Here is a 17,899-nt window from a genome sequence, read left to right as displayed (position 1 = left end):
AGGCCAATATGGTGAACATTGTTGATAACACTGTCACCCGTTGCACACGCCATAACATTTGTGAGGGTAAAGAGAAGTGCTTCCATCCTGAGTATGCTCAGGACAAGTCTGCTTTACCGACTGTGTACAAGCAGCTGGATCCCACCCACATGCACACTGGTCCTGTTTCCCAGCAGATGAGGAAAATTAGGGATGCCATATGTGCACATACCTTGGAACAGGAGGCACAGGATGACATCTGCTTTTGCTGAAGGACACCTTCACACCCAGTGCAGTTGTTGGAAAAGCATAGGAGGGAATAGTGGCACGTACTTGTGGGGCTGCATATCTTTGTGAGGGTTTGTTCCCCTATAGTCAAAGATCATTAGTCATTTGTTCCTGTGACAATTCACACATTACAAACCATTATAACAGGGCAGTGTGATGGGGTGTTCACCCCACACTGGCAGGGACAGGATTAATAAAGCCCTAAGGAGGCTGGCCAAGAAGCAGCCAATAGGAGAGACACAGCACAGAGCAGCCAATCAGGCCCAGTGGACTCACTGAAAAGGAGCTGTGGGGCCAGAGTCAGTCACTGCTGGGAGCTTGAGGAGATAAGAGTGTATCCCGAATAGGCTGCAACCCTGTAGCACCTTGGACAGTGCAGGCCAGGGACCTGGGGAGTAAAGATGGAGCTCCGTATGTTGAGATTGAGTAGGGGAAGTGGCCCAGAGAAATGCAGTGGTAGTCAAGACAAAGGAATGCAGTAGGTGACTGTGGTTTAGGGGTTCCCTGGTCTGGGATCTGGAGCAGTGGGCGGTCCCTGGTTCCCCACCACACACACACTCACCATGGGGGAAGTGGCTGGACAGTTGGACTGCAGTACTATCCCCCAGAAGGGTGAGAAGGCTAGAGGGCTGTGTTGTGAAGAAGATGCCTTGCAGTGATGTGGGTCCGAGAGCAGATGTGACAGCGGGCAAGGCACCATCAGGAGAGGGCATACCGACCTGCAGAGCTAATCCCCAGGACAGCCAGCAGGAGGCGCCACTGTGATGAGTCACGCCCTGTCACAGTCACCTCCACTGGTTAACACCTTAGGGTATGTCTACACTACAGAATTATGTCGACCTAAATTACATTGATGTACAGCCACCACAGTAATTAAATCACTTTTGCATGTCCACACTATTCTCCTTGTGTCAGTGGTGTACATCTTCACCAGGAGCACTTGCACCGATTTAATTGTCAGTGTGGGGCATTGTGGCATGGCTTCTGAAAGGCAGCAATATTTGATGTAAACAATGCAGTGTCTATACTGACACTGTGTCAACCTAACTACATCAAAATTGACTCTACACCTCTTGTGGAGATGGAGTTAAGTCAGTGTAATGTGCAAGTTACATTGATGGGAGAGACATTTTAGCATAGATGCTTGCAGAGTTAGGTCGATTTAAGCTGCCTTACCTCGACCTAACTCTGTACCGTAGACCAGGCCTGAGCTTTGGGTTTGTGCTGTAGAGGGTGGCTGCTGAGTTGTAATGCTTCTGAATTCACTATTCACACTTGTTTACAAACCTCTGTTATTTGGAGCACTGAATCTCTCTTAATGACCTCATTAACATTTGATTTGTGGGTGTGCAAGCATTCTTTTTTCCTTTAACCATTCTTTGTCAGCACTGCTACCTGCATATAGCAGTTGTTTATGGAGCTACTAAGGTTAAAAATGCTCAAGGCTGGGGGGAGGTGGTCGGAGAAGCGGTCATTTAAGCATTGGGTAATGGCAGATGCTTGAGTTGTGTGTTGATTTTCTGCATGTGAACCAAGCCCTAAAGACATTTATCTATCCATTTTCTATTTTGTGAGTTCTGTTGCGTTTAGAAGAAGTAGTGCTTTCTGTAAGCACATAACACTGACGGCACTTTCCCCATCCCTCCTGTGTATCCTCAGGATTTGGATTTTTCTGAACCTGGTGGGGGGAGTGGTTGTGGCTGATGGCTCTGCACAAGTCTCCTTGCCCTCCCTTTGAAAAGAGGTAACAACAGGGAAAAGCTGTTGGTGGGGCACTTGGTGGAATCCAGGGAGTCCTACAGATTCATCTTTCCCCTCCTGGATGCTCAGGGGACCCCCTGTGAGGGGTTTCAGGAGCCAGTGGGGAGGGTATGGTCCTAGGAGTCCTGCAGGCTCCTCCTGGTTACCCAGGGAATGGGGGAAAGGGTTGGGTCCTATGCCTCAGTAGCATCTGGAGTAGTAGTCAGAGGAGGGAAGAGGAAGCAATGATTCAAGGACAGATGCAGTGGCCATGGAAACAGGCAGACCACAAACTCATTTGGCCACCAGTTCTATGAACCTCACCATTAGGGAACGCTCCCATCCTCTAATGCAGAGGAAGCCAACTGTGAAATCTTTTTATTTAGTTATTATTAACATTGTTATTATTTTTGTATTTTCTTCTCTGAAGTCTGGACCTTGACTATACCTGGACCAAAAAATGTGGATCTTGACAAAAAAAAAATAATTGGCTACCCCTACCATAATGCATGCTTCCTGTTCCGTGACTCAGTTAATTAATGCAACTTCCTACAGAAGAGCCCGATCCTCCCCTGCCCTAAGGAACTCAATCTGCCCCTCGTTCCTCCCATCCAGGCCAATAAAGCAGTCCTCCAGCATCCTCCTCCATTTGCCTTTGATGTCTCTGGGGTGCTGCTCCTGCCTCCTAGTGCAATGGTTTCCCTCTCAGGAGTTGAAGGTCGTGCCAGTTCAAAGACAAGGATAGCATTATATTTGTTTCCTTTGGAAGATGCTGAGAAATCTCCCCAGATAACATAACTTAGCTGTAGAAAGCCACAACTTTGATACTTTTCAGCATTCCAGTAATGTGACTGTTAGACTGTCCTTGGTTCTCAGACAACTTTTGCAGCCCATAAGAATATAGCAGAAGCTCCGAATGGTAAGATACATCTTCTAATGTTTTTTTTTAAATAATAAAATTTTCATAGTATCTCAAGGAGAGGTGGATGGCAGTTCATTTTGGGGGCTATGTTACCAGTTTCAAATTTCTTCTTTAAAGGCTGGCCAACATTTGGAGAACATAGCAGTTTTCAAGGTAACAGAATGGAAAAGAGAGGTGGCTTTCTAGTCCTGTGGAGGAAATCCAAGAGTTTATGCAAGAGAGATGTTTCTGCTAATGGTCACTCCCTAAATATTGCTGAATGGATGGGCTTGGTTAACTACAAAGGTTGACCAAGCAGATTTACACTGCCATTGAACCTCAAACTCCAGCTGGAGTTTCTGCTACACCAGAAATTTGCTGAAATGCGATTAAAAGACTCAGAGGCAGTTCAACTGGAAATTCATTATATATTCAGCTAACATACAGGGGTTTCATGCAAAAGGAGATGTGAACCACAAACACTGCCCCTCCCCTTCCAGCATCACCAGAAAATCCTGCCCCTGTGCCTGCCTAACAACAAAGACATAACCAGGGAAAGAGAGCGCACCTCAATCCCCTTGCTTCTCCACTACGGAGGGACACCTCACTGCATTTATACAAGCGTCAGACTAGATCTTTCAGGGGGGAAGGACAGCTCAGTGGTTTGAGCATTGGCCTGCTAAACCCAGGGTTATGAGTTCAATCCTTAAGGTGTCCATTTAGGGATCTAGGGCAAAAATTGGGGATTGGTCCTGCTTTGAGCAGGGGGTTGGACTAGATGGCCTCCTGACATCTCTTCCAAGCTGTATATTCTATGATTCTCCCATTCCCATTTCCCTGGCTTGTGCAACATGACTCAGTGCGGGGAGAGGACAGACGCCATAGACAGGGACGGTGAAAATTTTGTAATCTTCCAAATGTAAGGGGACTGTTGTCCTCTTACTAAAACTCAGTGGGGGTGTTTTGGTTAGCTAGCTCCCAGTACCAAAAGAAAGGGGAAGGGTTCGATGGGAAATCAGGACCCTGAGACTGACAGTCCCCAGGAACAATGGGAAGAGGCCAATGCTCCTAGTCAGCCTGATTGACAGGGCAGGCAGGCTAATCAGGGAGTCAAGAGGCCAGGGGGGTCCCGTCCTCCATGTAACCTGGAATTGCCTGGGTCAGACAGAGTGGGGCAGACCTGAGGCGAAAGCAGGGGCTCACGCTGAGCTGGGGAGCAGAGCCGTGCCAGTCAGAGGGGCCAGAAAAGCAGCTCGGGAAGCAGGTCAGTGCTGGGATTAGAGTCACAGAAGCAACTCACAAAGCAGACCTGTGCTAGGAGGAGAGCTGTAGCAACCAGAGCCAGAGGGGCCAGAGAGACAGCCCAGGGAGCTGGAGGCAGAGCAGCAGCCGTCCTGAGGCAGAGTGGTAGAGCCGGAGCTGAGGCTGAAGCAGTCCAGAGCTGAGTGCAGTGAGCAGCTGGGGAGAGCGAGGGGGACCCTGGGCCACGGGCCCAGTGCAGTGAGATGCGTCCAGCCAAGAGGCCCTGCAGGCTATTACTTGGAGTGAGATTGTAACCCGAACGGGGCGGGGGCGACACTGGGAAAAAGGGTCCTGCCACGTAGAGCCTGAGAGCGTGTGGCCCCTGCCAGAGCAAGTGTCCGACCCACAGCATTCCTGCAGCACACCCAGGGCCTGAGAAGGGGCCTGAAATTTGTGAGGAACAGACTGAACTTCCCTTACAGTCCAGAGACACTGGTTGTGATGTCCCCGTGCCACAGAGCAGGGTGACATGTTTCCCTTTAATCTTTCCCATTTTTTCCTTATTATTTTAAATCGATTGCTCTTTGAGAAATTGTATTTGCTTTGAACTGTATGTAATGATCAGTGGGTCAGGGAAGCATCCAATGCAGAGAAAGTACCCCAGAGTGGGGACACCCTTGCCCCTGTCCAAAGTTACCACAACAAGGTTGGGGGTCAAGTCCCCCAGGAATCCTGGGCCCAGCCTTGCTGGGATTACGAGGACTCTGCGACACAGGAGTGTGGAAGGGGAGTCCTTGAGGTCAGGCAGGTCTCTGGGTAAAGGAAGTGGGAGCGAGGCCTCAGATCCTTTCGCTAGCCCACTTCACCGGGGTAGTGTATAAGCCAGGAAAGTTCCCCATAATAGCGGGACCATTCCCCTGCTCACACAAAGAAGAAAGGACTACTGTGATTACTTTTTCCACAGATAGCCGGAATATTCCCTTCCTGGACCTAACACTTTCTCTACCACCAGTCCCCTGTCCTCTGTTCCACACAGCTCCTGTTTCTAAGGGAAGGATAAGATCAGGCGGAGAGAGGTGATAAAAACACTAAAACAGTTATCTTCCAAGGGATGAAAGACAGCTGTTACTAACTTCAGACAAACAACTATAGGTTTTTAACAGTTGTTGTCACATCCCCAACCAGGACCTTTATAAACCGCCCCCTCCCTTCTCCTGGTCTGTGACCTTAGGACCATCGCTGCCTGTGTGCCGGCCAAGAAATGCACAGACAATGGGTACAATGATTTTTCTTTAATAATCTGGTTTTTTTTTTCAGATATAGCTTCTGTCAAATGTACAATAGTGGTTCATCGGAAATCAATAAAACCAGTTATCTGTAGATTTTCCATGCTTGAGAACCATGTAAGTGTCAAAGCAGAGTGGGGGCCAGGCTTAAAATCAGGAATTTAGCACCAGAGCAAGAGGAGATATTGATGGGGAGGACTCATTACTTGTCAGCCTCGGGTTCTGGTTCCTGCTGCAGCTCGAGGCCCTCCTCAGAATCATTGCTGGGGGGGACCTTCCTTAATTGGCTACTCCCGGTAGAGGTGCAAAATCACATGCACCTCATCCTCTGGTTCTTCCAGAGCATCCTCTGTGTTCCCTGCTGCCTCCTCACTCTGGCCCTCCTGTCAAATGATAAGGCTGATGGAGTTGAGGAGGGGGTCTTGAGCCACTGAAACTTTGTACTGGGAACCCTTGACAACGCCTGGGCCAGTTTGTCATAGAAGGAGCTTGTACAAGTCCATCTGGAGCAATTACTGGAGTTGTTTGCCTTCTTGTACAGGATCCTTAAGTGTTTGATGCATTCCCGTTACTAGGACAGAGCCCGCTCAATGCCCACCTGCTCCAGCCTCTTTGAAACTTAACCAATAGAGTTGTGTGTTCCTACTGCTCCAGGAAGTCATGGAGGACGGCATACTCTGACCACACATTGGTCAGCATGCAGGTGTGGTTGGCAGGGTAGGCAGCTGCTCTCAGAGCAGGATCCATATTCACTTATACTGGTCAAAACAGTGCAGCTGAAAGCTGTTCTGATGTGGTCAGCACGGCTCACTATTACCCAAGAAAATGGGGGGACTGGGATCTTTGTAGTTTGGGTAAAGGTGAGGAATAAAAGAGTTCAGTGCATTGTGGGAATGGGGGTGGAGGATTACTGAAACTGGAGACCTGGTACATGCCCCTTACTCCCAACCACAGTGCAGACTGGCATGGATATGAGGCCATGCCACAGCCTGAGGTGTGTAGTTTACCCAGACCCCACAGGCATGGTAGCTTATTCATCCTCCACTTGCCTTCAGACATGTGGTTCTGAAGTTTAGATATGAACAATACGGAGGTTATGGCACAACCATGTGCATGGACATGTGTAGACATAGCTAGAATGGCCTACTGATAAAACTCAACGACTGTGTTGAGAGCATGCCTGGTAAACAAGAGAAGTGTGGGTCCAGAAATCAATGAGCCAAAAAGTGGTGTGTTGGAAATTAGACCTAACTGGTGGACAACATAATGAGGAGCTGGTCAGTCCATTTTGACGTCCTTAAAGAATGAGAAAAATTGGCTACTGACGTCAGCTTCACCACCATGGCTGCTACTTCCACCATCTCCTGGGAACCCAGACCTTCTTTGTCCTAGTCTTGCGAGATGTCCCAGCCAGAGAGGGACCCAGATGTCATTGCCACCTCCACCAGCTCCAGCTGAATCACGAACACCACAGGCGTTCATACCAAAGATTTCACACCAAGTAGCTACACAAGAGAAGTGCCAAAAAGAGGATAGATATAAAGAAATTTGGTCACCCTTTTAAATCATACTCAGAGTAGAAGGGCTCCCCACCCAGCAAGCCAGAGTCTTTAGGCCACATCCTTTTAATATTAACCTGATCCTGATTAAGTAATGTACAATGTAATATGGTAATATTTTATTGCAACTTTGCCTTAATAGAAAGTTTCTAAATGGCTTTCAAAACAAATTTATTTCCTGAGTTTGGTTTTAATCTCTAGTCAGATAACAGCACATGTCAGCATTCATTCTGACCTAATTTTATTTTTTTTTTGTACAAAAGTTCTGATATGCCATGTCTATCTCCTCTCTGGTTTGGTTAACGTGCCATCAGAGTAGCCATATTTACTTAAGAGTTTTATTATTAAAGTGCTGCTCTATATTTCAGAAGGTGTTCTCTAAAACTTCATTTTGCCTATTTATAAGTGAAAGTTTGGATTCTGGGGAAATTATCATAATATTTTCTATATTGTATTTTAACCATAATCTGCAAAGTCACTGCATCCCATTGTACATAATTTCTGTTCTCCCCAGCTTTGATGCATGCCTTGGTGTTCGGAAATGTGACTGCTATAATTCAGAGGATGTACTCCAGATGGTCCCTTTATCACACAAGAACCAAGGATCTAAAGGACTTTATACGGGTCCATCACCTGCCACAGCAGTTAAAGCAGAGGATGCTTGAATATTTCCAAACCACCTGGTCTGTCAATAATGGAATCGATTCCAATGAGGTAATAATCAAAGAGTGGCTTTCATTGGTTTCTTAGATTTGTTCTAATTGGTTTTTTTTGTGAAGATGGTTTTATTCTGAAATTTTATGTGAAGTCACACATCAGAAAAAATGTGCATAAGGAATAAAGTTGAGTTTGTTATCCCAGAGGGGATATGTAGGTTGTTGAACTATCTGTTCGGGAATATCAGATTCCCTGAAACTACAAATTCAAATTTCAGCAGGGCCACCTATGCTCACCATTATTTGGAAGCATTGAAGTACCATTCAGCAGGGGTCTTTTTGATGATGCCCTGAAACAGAGGTGTTTCTGTCCTGCACCAAATGTTAAAGTATCCATGGCACTTTTCCTAAGAGTAGGGATTTCTTCCCTGTCCTTGCCCAGAATTACTACTTCCTTCATCCTTACCCTCTCTTCACTGTTTGCAACCTTTTGTACATAGGTGTCTGCATTTCATGGATGTTGTCTGTACAGAGGTTGTGAAACATGGTTGGATCCTTTAGGCTGAAAGGAACTATCTGAATCTAAAATATACTTATTACAACTTATATATTTTTGAATGTTAACTAATTACTGAAGAAGAGTAATATGAGTGTGAAAGTTAGAGAGAAAATTCTGGTGGTTTCTTTAAATATGACTTAACTAAATTGTTTATTATTTTACTCCATAGGATATAATGACTTTCCTTGGCCTAATGCTTGTTTGAACAAACCATTCCTCTTGGACATTTCATTGTCATTATAACATGTGTCCTTATAAAACTCAATAGCCTCCAAAAACAATATAGAAATAAATGTGAAGATTTTGGTTTCAGAACATTCCTTATGAAGTTTTCTTCAAAACACAAGGGGTGGGATTTTCACCAGTGCTGAGTGACTTAAGTAAATACTGGGAGATTTTCAGAGGAACAAATGGCAGTTACTTCTTCCTATTGACTTTCAAAAAGTTACTTACGCACTTTTTCGAAGTCTCTTCATTCCCTCCCCCGCCCCCCACCCACAAAAAAAAAAAAATCTTGTGGTACGTTGGTAGAAGAAAGGAGAACATTTCATCAATTTTTATGCCACCCCTATATGAAAAAAACATCTGAGCAGAAACATGTACTAATTAATTTTCCTCTGCTACACTAGATCTGTTGAGAAACTGATGTAAGTGACGACAGAACCAGACTCAAAACTACAGTGGGAGCTTGCCTGAATTAGGACTGAGGAAAAACTAGGAAGAAGTATCCACCCTTTGCCTTCACCAGGGTTTTGTACCTCATTCCACCTCATCACTATCCCCCTTTCCTCCTAACGCCCAACATAACATCATAGAGAGAACTCTGCAAGGGGGAACCTTATGGAAGTTTGATCCCTCATAACCACTACCATGGGTTTTACCGCAGAAGTGGGCAATATAGGCCTGAATAAGGGTTAATTAAGGATCTCAGGATCTGGACCACAGTAACACTTTTTGCAGTTAGGGTTCCTTGGGCGGGGTGGGTGTGATATTCAGGGTAAAACTCCATGATTACAACAGCAAACACAGTTTAAATGGAAATACATTGATAGACCTTTCCCTTCCTTTGCAGCTATGATTTGCAGCTTCCTATTTAAAATGCCTATCTCCCATTCACACGATACATGATATGAACATTTTAAGAGGACTCTATTGCAGCTCAGCAAAATTATCATCACTTTTTTCTGCTCATGCCATATAGGCCTGGCATGAATTATTTGTTGTTTTATTTCTAGTTGGGGTCATTGTGCCTGGCATTGTTGCCATGAAGAACATACAAGCTCTACAAAATAGCCTATTTTCTTCTATCAAAAAGCTGCAAGAATTGTGTGTGGGTTTTGTGCACAAGATAAACTTGTAGTACAAATATATTTTTAATTACCAAAACAGCCCTTATTATATTATAAATTATCCATGAAATCAATGGGTGTAAAGACTCAGTAAGAGCTAACTAAGGACTGCAAGATTTGGCCCTCCATAATGTGTATTTTACTTTAAACATATGTACATAAGAGAAAACCTAAGAATAAAGGCATTGTGTATATTGCCAGTAACTCAGATCATTTATGCAAAAAGGTAAAATAAATTATTTTACACTTAACATCAATCTCATTTTCCCTTTTTGGACAGCTTTTAAAAGACTTTCCAGATGAGCTGCGCTCAGACATCACCATGCACTTGAACAAGGAGATTCTGCAGCTGTCCCTTTTTGAGTGTGCCAGCCGTGGTTGCCTCAGGTCTCTGTCTCTGCATATCAAAACCTCCTTTTGTGCTCCTGGGGAGTACCTCCTCCGGCAGGGAGATGCCTTGCAGGCTATCTATTTTGTGTGCTCAGGTTCCATGGAAGTACTGAAAGATAGCATGGTGCTGGCAATTCTTGGTAGGTTGATGTTTAACATCTTCAAAGAAAATGAATGGTCCGCTAATGCAGACAATACTGTAAAGTTAAATGTTAACAAAGATAAACAAACATCTCCAGATAACACTTAGACCACTGCTAACTGATAAATGAGTGTGTCCTAGCAATGTTGATGAGAGATGAGGCAAAACCAGGTCCCTAGATCTGCTGTAACACAAATATCCCTAAGGTTTTCATTCTGAGTTAGATTCAAGACTAGAAGGAACCTATTTTTAGTTCAGAAGAGGCCCAAGTCACATGAGTGGTGATCTTACAATAGTTCATTATTCGAGGCAAAAATCTCAAGAAAATAGCTCTCAAGATGTTGGCGCCATTAAATCTAATCCCAACTCACAGGCACAATTCAGCTTTAAACCCAAACCTAAAGTCATGGCCTAACCCTAACCCAAATCAATGTAGCACTATATACCCTGATCCATCTCTAGTAAGGCTATGGAATTAAAAACAATCTTATTTTTTAAGCTTATTTTTGCTATCAGCTTTCAAGGGAGCTAATAGCTAGAGCAGAGAGTGGAAATAGGTTCTATTCTGGGATCAGCCACTGGTTTGCTGTATGTCCATGGACAAGTCACCTGTTAACTTCTCCCCCATGTCTCAAGTAATTACAGTAATGGGGCCCAATCCAATATCCATTAAAGTCAATGAAAAGACTCCCATTGACTCGTATGGATTTTGGATCAGACCCGTCAGACTTATATAGTTCAGTGTTTGTAAAGCACTTTGATATCTCCAGATGAAAGGTGCTATAAGTGCAAAGTATTATTTAATGTGAGTTGTTAAACACCTTTTGTAATTTTAGAATGTAAGTGTCACAGCCTTGAATAGTCATACAATATAGAGACAAAACAAATATTTACTTTCTGCTTTACTTCCTATTTTTGTAGGACTGTGTTAGACCCTTGACATTACTGATCTCTAGTCTTTATAATTGAATTTACTTTATTTTTTTTATTATTGTATATTTAGGGGTTAGGTTTTTTTAAGAAAATAACTATAATACATCTTTTGTTTGTTTTATAACCCTTTAATTCCATTAAATTGACAATCCAAGCCACTCCAGACCATTACTCATTTGTAATTAGGAAGTTTAAAAATGGCTAGCATTTATTGGATCAGCTAAACCAATGCTATAAAATAGGGTGTAGAGAAATGATAAGGTTAAATAGAACAAAAGGTCAGGAGTTGCCCAGAGTGGAATTAAGGTTTCATTAATGCTTCCATTCTTAGGAATTTCTGAAAACGTTAATCAAAACATTGCACAATAGAGACAACAACAAAGGATTAGAGGATTTCTGCATGAAATTAATGAAATCATAATTAGAAAACAGAGTTATAACAGTGTGGATGAAAGTTTCATCACAGTGAATGGGAACTTCCTCAATTAAGTCTGATTAACACTAATAGCAGATGTATATACATCAAACCTGTACTGCCCTCATGAGACTAAACTGTCAATGTGAAGTAATCCAGGAGACAAATTCATCATTAAAACAGTGGATTATTGTCTGGTCTAATTTATAAATTATGGCCTATAATTTTATAATTTATATTCTACTTGTAATTCCAATAGAGTGGTCTTTGAGTTTGTTGATATGTTTTCATTAGCAATACAGTACAATACAGCTAATACAACATTAGATAATTTAATACAATATAGCTATTTATTTTGGTTCCGCTTGATATTATCAGTTTGATTTATAATCATGAATATGGGGTCTTTAAGTAAAGAAATATATTTTAATGCTGAAAGGACATGCTATATAAATATACATATTAGATTTATGTTTTAAAAGGTTAGCCAGAAATGTTTGGGGAATCATTCCATCAACCAAATGAATTTGTGAATAAGGCTGCAATGACAGAGAGATACTATCAAACAGATGTCTCCACATAAATCCACACAAGCAATTCTGTTCTCCAATCAGAAAAGACTTACACTTAGACTGACTTACATGATGACATCTATTTAAATGGCAAATGTTGGTGTACCCTGCACTTGCTCATTTTATTTTTGTGATAGTTGTGTCTTCCGCATTCTATCTACAATGACAGGTTTCAGAGTAACAGCCGTGTTAGTCTGTATTCGTAAAAAGAAAAGGAGTACTTGTGGCACCTTAGAGACTAACCAGTTTATTTGAGCAAATAAACTGGTTAGTCTCTAAGGTGCCACAAGTACTCCTTTTCTATCTACAATGTTTACTCTTTAAGGTTTCACTTGAAAAGGAATATACAGTAATCTTGTAACATAAATTGTATTTTTTTCCCAGCTGGTATTATTGAATTTAAAAGTCCTAAACTTTGAGATCTAGTCCAGATGGTTTATAGATTCATCATACTAAATGTTCACACACCTGAGGAATTTCTGATTAGTATATTTGAAAGCAGTTTTGGTAAATTCAGAATAGCTTTTTAACTAGCGTCCTTGTTTATATACACTGTGACAACCTTGCCTGCCCTCTCAGGAATATAATCAGGAAAATCTAGTCTAAAAAGCTGGTGGCATCAGTCACAAAGTCAACATATCATTTTGCTTAGTTTTGTATTGCTTTTGATTGAGTTGCCATTAGAACATAATGCAGTGAAATCATAGCAAAATATTTGTGTTGGTGTGGTGTTGTATCTTCTATTATGTTTACCATTCGGATCATAAACACAATTGGTCCTGATTACCATTTACACTAAGGGCACTTTACTCCATTCTTAAAATACATTTAGGGTCCTTTTATGCTGTCAGAGCAGTGTAATGTAATCTTATGTAAATGTGGATCAGTCCCTACTGGGTTTACTGTAGGCACTTCTGAAAACAGAATGTTGTAACATCTAGATCTTTACAGCAAAGATGCAGGAGCAATAGAAAGCAAAACTGATCTGCTTTAAGCAACTTCTGGTTGGGGGTTGCTGTTTTTTTAAACTCTTTTAAGTTAAGTGTTCCAGTGCAATATCCATTTGGAATTACCAACTAAATGGAATTTCATATATGAAATACTGTCTTTTACTTATATGTACAAATATTTCTGAACATTTCACCATAAAATTTCCATGCTCTCAGGATCAGTCGTGCCCTTTAATATGTGTTTCAGAGTAACAGCCGTGTTAGTCTGTATTCGCAAAAAGAAAAGGAGGACTTGTGGCACCTTAGAGACTAACCAATTTATTTGAGCATGAGCTTTCGTGAGCTACAGCTCACTTCATCGGATGCATCCGATGAAGTGAGCTGTAGCTCACGAAAGCTCATGCTCAAATAAATTGGTTAGTCTCTAAGGTGCCACAAGTCCTCCTTTTCTTTTTAATATGTGTGTGACTCAAAGGCAGTTGTGCCTATATCTGAAGGTATAATGGCTTGAGAATCAGTTCGGGTTTTTTATTGACAGTCAGGAATTTTGTTCAACTAAATTCCCTGTTTTGCAACAGTACACTGGTAAGGTATACAATGACACATAGTACATTGCAAATCATTCACCATGCAAATTCGAAGTAAAAAAAATTTACTTAAAAGAGCCCTTTCCTTTTTGATTATAAATACCTTTGTCAATTTTCCTCCTTTCTGACAGAGGGTCTGTGAATGAGCCTCTACTTTTGCAGACACAAAATTGCACCTGTCACTAATTGCTGGTGCAAACACTTATATTTATATAACTAATTACTATATTGCTCCCTTCAAGAAGGTAGTTACACATCTGGAGATTAGCATTTGTACCTTCCACCAATTGTAAATGCAGATGTAATATTGCACCTGCAAAAATCGAGAAAGCTTTTAAATATCAGATCATAGATGTCTTTAAAATGTTAGGAATGAAATTGGGTAGTAGCAGCAGCAGGCTTTTAAGTTTTAGCAGTTAATGTTAAATGGCCCTCTGTTTCAACAGAAGAGTCAAGTATTTATTCTTTTGAAATAACTTGCATATTTTCCTTTAGGTAAAGGAGATTTAATTGGAGCAAACCTCTCAATTAAGGACCAAGTTATTAAAACAAACGCAGATGTTAAAGCTCTAACCTACTGTGACCTCCAATGCATTATCCTCAAAGGACTCTTTGAAGTGCTAGATCTTTACCCGGAGTATGCTCACAAATTTGTAGAAGACATTCAGCATGATCTCACATACAATCTGCGAGAAGGCCATGAAAGTGATGTAAGTATCGTTAAGCTATCTGCAGTGTTCATTAGCTTTAAAGATGATTCTCGTACTTAGGTGGTTTAGATTATTACAGTAAAATAAGGCTTTATTGTTCATTTTAAAATGACTACTCGTTATGCTTGACATGATAATTCAGTCATTAACCACATGAATTATTGATTGGGTAATCCCAACATGACCTCTTTTCCTCACTTGTCTTTGTGAAAACATTATTTATGAATGATTCCTTTTGAGTGGATTTTGTCCTCTTTTGCTTACATTTAACACCTATTTGCTATCATATAAAATATGTATCCAAAGATGTACTCGAGTTACAGCTCCTATAGATCCTGAAATGCCAAGTTAATGAACATTAAATTCATAGCTCACTGAATTCTCCATTTCACATTCAAAAATTTTCAGTGCTACCCAGGCTTGAAATGAGCTCTTATGTGAATGACTATTTTTCAAAGCAGTGCAAATAAATATATTTTGCTGTTTAATCCAGGACTTCGTAGGTATGTGACTATGCAGAAAATCAGTATGTTGTACAACCTGTGCTTGCAAGGAAGAAGCTAAGGACATTGCTAAGGACCACAAAATGGATTGACCAGAACCCTTTATAGTTTGCTACACAATTTCAGTTATACTAACAGTTTAATAATTAAAACATTTGGAGACAACTCATGTTTTGTGGTTCAACATATAAGTGTATAAAGTCTCCTAGGTAAGAGGAAGTGTTTATCTGAGTCTAAATAACCACAAAACCAAGTACACTAGTTAGAAAATAGTGATGGACAAAGTTCAAGAGATTCAAAGGTTTGGTTCACTTAAGCGTTCATGAAGTTAGGTGTTTATCTGAATTTCTCTGACTTTGTGAGGCTTCACAGTGACTCCATAGAATGAAGCCTGGGGTAACCTAAAGCACGTGACTCGGGATCAGGAGATCTGGGTCTTAGTCCAAATATTTCCATAGATATCTGCATGAACTATACTATGTGGACAAACAGACTCATCCACCCAATCCCATAGCAGCTCTCAGGCATGTGGATTGTGGCAGCTATTGCACAGTACAGGGGAAGAAGGTGATGTGGCCTACTGCTCAACTATTTCATGGGGCCAGGGACCAATGGATGCACATTGTAAGGACCCAAACAGTATCATGTCCTCATCCTGCCCATATCCACTGCCTGCACAGAAAGTCCCTGTGGAGCTCAGTTTTGCAGCATGTTAGCCTGTGCATGGCATAGCCTGCGATAAGACAGCTTTATGCCCTAAAGCAAGGGAGAACTTTGGACCAGGGTTTCTCTCTATCAGTGCTGATTGTCAATGTTGTATTTTGACAATATTTAAACTTAATATCTAGGCATGCCTGAGAACTTGTGCCCTAAAATGCATTATGCTCTCTCATCCCTGCGGCTCCTGGGAAGCCCCAGAACTCACTGTGACTAAGACAGCAACTGAGCCAGCATATTATGGCCAAATGTTTGCTGCAAACGGTAGAAGAATGTTAGCAAAGTGAAGCCAACAGGCCTCTTGAGGGTTGGGGAGGAGTTTGAGATACCATCTCAATCTAGAAAAGGGAATTGTGTTCACTTCAAGATTGTGGCTGAAATTTGGGCTTTCCTCTTCTTTCTTGTACAGGTTCACACATCCCTATATAAAAATATTTCACACTTTTCATTATACTGGCAAGTTTGTAAATTATTATACATATTGTATCCATATAAACCTATTAAAGACCTATAAAATTAGGCACAATCCATTTCTCCTTTGAGGTGATGGGGTGGTAGACAGGTTCTTCTTCCCACCCCCGTCCTCACCTGGCCCCCACTGAAAGCCAGCACGCCCTCTCACCCCCTTCTGGGTGATGTGTTTCCCTCAGTATACTCAGAAGGAGCATCCAAGAGCAGTGCTTATAGGCATGATCTCACAGCCTCAACCAGTTGGTGTTTTCTGTGCTACAATGTCATTGCAAGAGTAATGCTTATGATAATGGAATTCAACGCATTGTAGGATGTATCAAGATTTTTTTTCTGTCCTTCTAAATAAATACTGTTTTCCAAGCAGGTTTAAAATGTAATACCACCTCCAGAACTTTATGGGAAATTTTAGTTTTGTAGGATTTTCTCCTCCTTCGTTTAGAGAATCCTTAATTTATTTGAACCAGTCACTTTTTTTGTTACCTTATTATTTTCTCTTTCTCTCTCTTCCCCTACGTTTTACATAATGGAAAATTTGGTACTCATAAAAACTGAGTTTGATGCTCATGAAAGTGGATCAATAGCAGTACTCAGAGCCAGGCATACTGCTGGCAAGAGTAGCCTGACTTTTCCCATGATGACTTGCCAGTGTGTATCAATCCTGACAGACAACATATGCACCATCACGAAACACACCTGAAGAAAAGTCCACCAATTCTCTCAGATGACTGAACTTACTTTTACTTATAACTAGAATTGGGTGAATTTTTTTTGAGCACTATAAATTTGCCATAAATGTATTTTTTAGGAATTTGGGTTAAATTTGGCAAAGACTTTCAGCTGGGGAAAAAAAAAGTCAGAAATGCCGGGATGGGTTTGGTTTTTTTCAACATTTTCAGGATAAACCGTTTTGACACATCCTTTCAAAATGACATTTTGCAAATGAAATGTCAATTTGAAACATTTGTTCAGAAAATGTCCATTTGAAACAACTTTTGAAATGTTTTATTCACTCGAACAAATTTTTTTTTTGTCATTTTGGCAAGGAAAAACCAAAACAAATTCAGTTCCAGTTTGCAAGGAACCAGGTTTTTTTTCTGGTTTGGCCACTGAAAAATCTGTTAGTTTGATCCCTTAGGGAATTAGACCTGTGGGGAAATCTTTCAGTCTGTACCAGGAAGTTAGGTGGGATGGATCCCAAGAGGAGGAGATGGGTGGTGGTGGTCGGGGACTCCCTCCTAAGGAGGATGGAGTCATCCATCTGCCATCCAGACCAGGAAACTCGAGAAGTGTGCTGTTTGCCTGAAGCTAGAATTCAGGATGTGACGGAGTTTCTGCTGAGACTCATCAAGCCCTTCCAAGAATGACCTGGAGCAGGTCACTGCAGACTACGTGGCTCTGGGAAGAAGGATAAAGAAGTTTGAGGCGCAAGTCGTGTTCTCATCCATCCTCCCTGTTGAAGGAAAAGGCCCAGGTAGGGACCATCGAATTGTGGAGGTAAATGCGTAGTTGCACAGGTAGTGTTGGAGACAGGGCTTTGGGTTCTTCAACCAGGTGATGCTGTTCCAGGAAGAAGGATTGCTAGGAAGACATGGAATCCACCTAACGAAGAGAGGGAAGAGCATCTTCGCAGGCAGGCTTGCTAACCTAGTGAGGAGGGCTTTAAACTAGTTTCGCCAGGGGATGGAGACCTAAGCCCAGAGGTAAGTGGGGAAGTGGGATACTAGGAGGAAACAGAAGGAGGAGGGTGCAGCTGGGAAGGCCTCCTGATTCATACTGAGAAATTAGGGCAATCGGCTAGTTATCTTAGGTGCCTGTACAGAAACGCAGGAACAAGCAGGAAGAATTGGAGGTCCTGGCACAGTTGAGAAACTATGATGTGATTGAAATAACAGAGACTTGGTGGGGTAACTCACATGACTGGAGCACTGTCATGGATGGGTATAAACTGTT

At 41.9% G+C, this 17,899-nt stretch overlaps 1 protein-coding gene across 1 annotated transcript in view; it reads left to right on the top strand.

Annotated features, from left to right (window-relative positions):
* KCNH8 (potassium voltage-gated channel subfamily H member 8) overlaps positions 1-17,899 on the top strand; it is a 374,236-nt gene that overhangs the window by 297,929 nt on the left and 58,408 nt on the right. The window contains exons 9-11 of the mRNA XM_007053238.3: positions 7,510-7,709; positions 9,840-10,089; positions 14,044-14,258. Coding sequence (XP_007053300.1) covers positions 7,510-7,709; positions 9,840-10,089; positions 14,044-14,258 — 665 coding nt within the window. The remainder of the gene's footprint in view (positions 1-7,509; positions 7,710-9,839; positions 10,090-14,043; positions 14,259-17,899) is intronic.

The sequence above is a fragment of the Chelonia mydas genome, chromosome 2 (assembly GCF_015237465.2).
Source record: "Chelonia mydas isolate rCheMyd1 chromosome 2, rCheMyd1.pri.v2, whole genome shotgun sequence".
Classification (NCBI taxonomy): Eukaryota; Metazoa; Chordata; order Testudines; family Cheloniidae; genus Chelonia; species Chelonia mydas.
This window is presented reverse-complemented; position numbering and strand designations above follow the sequence as displayed.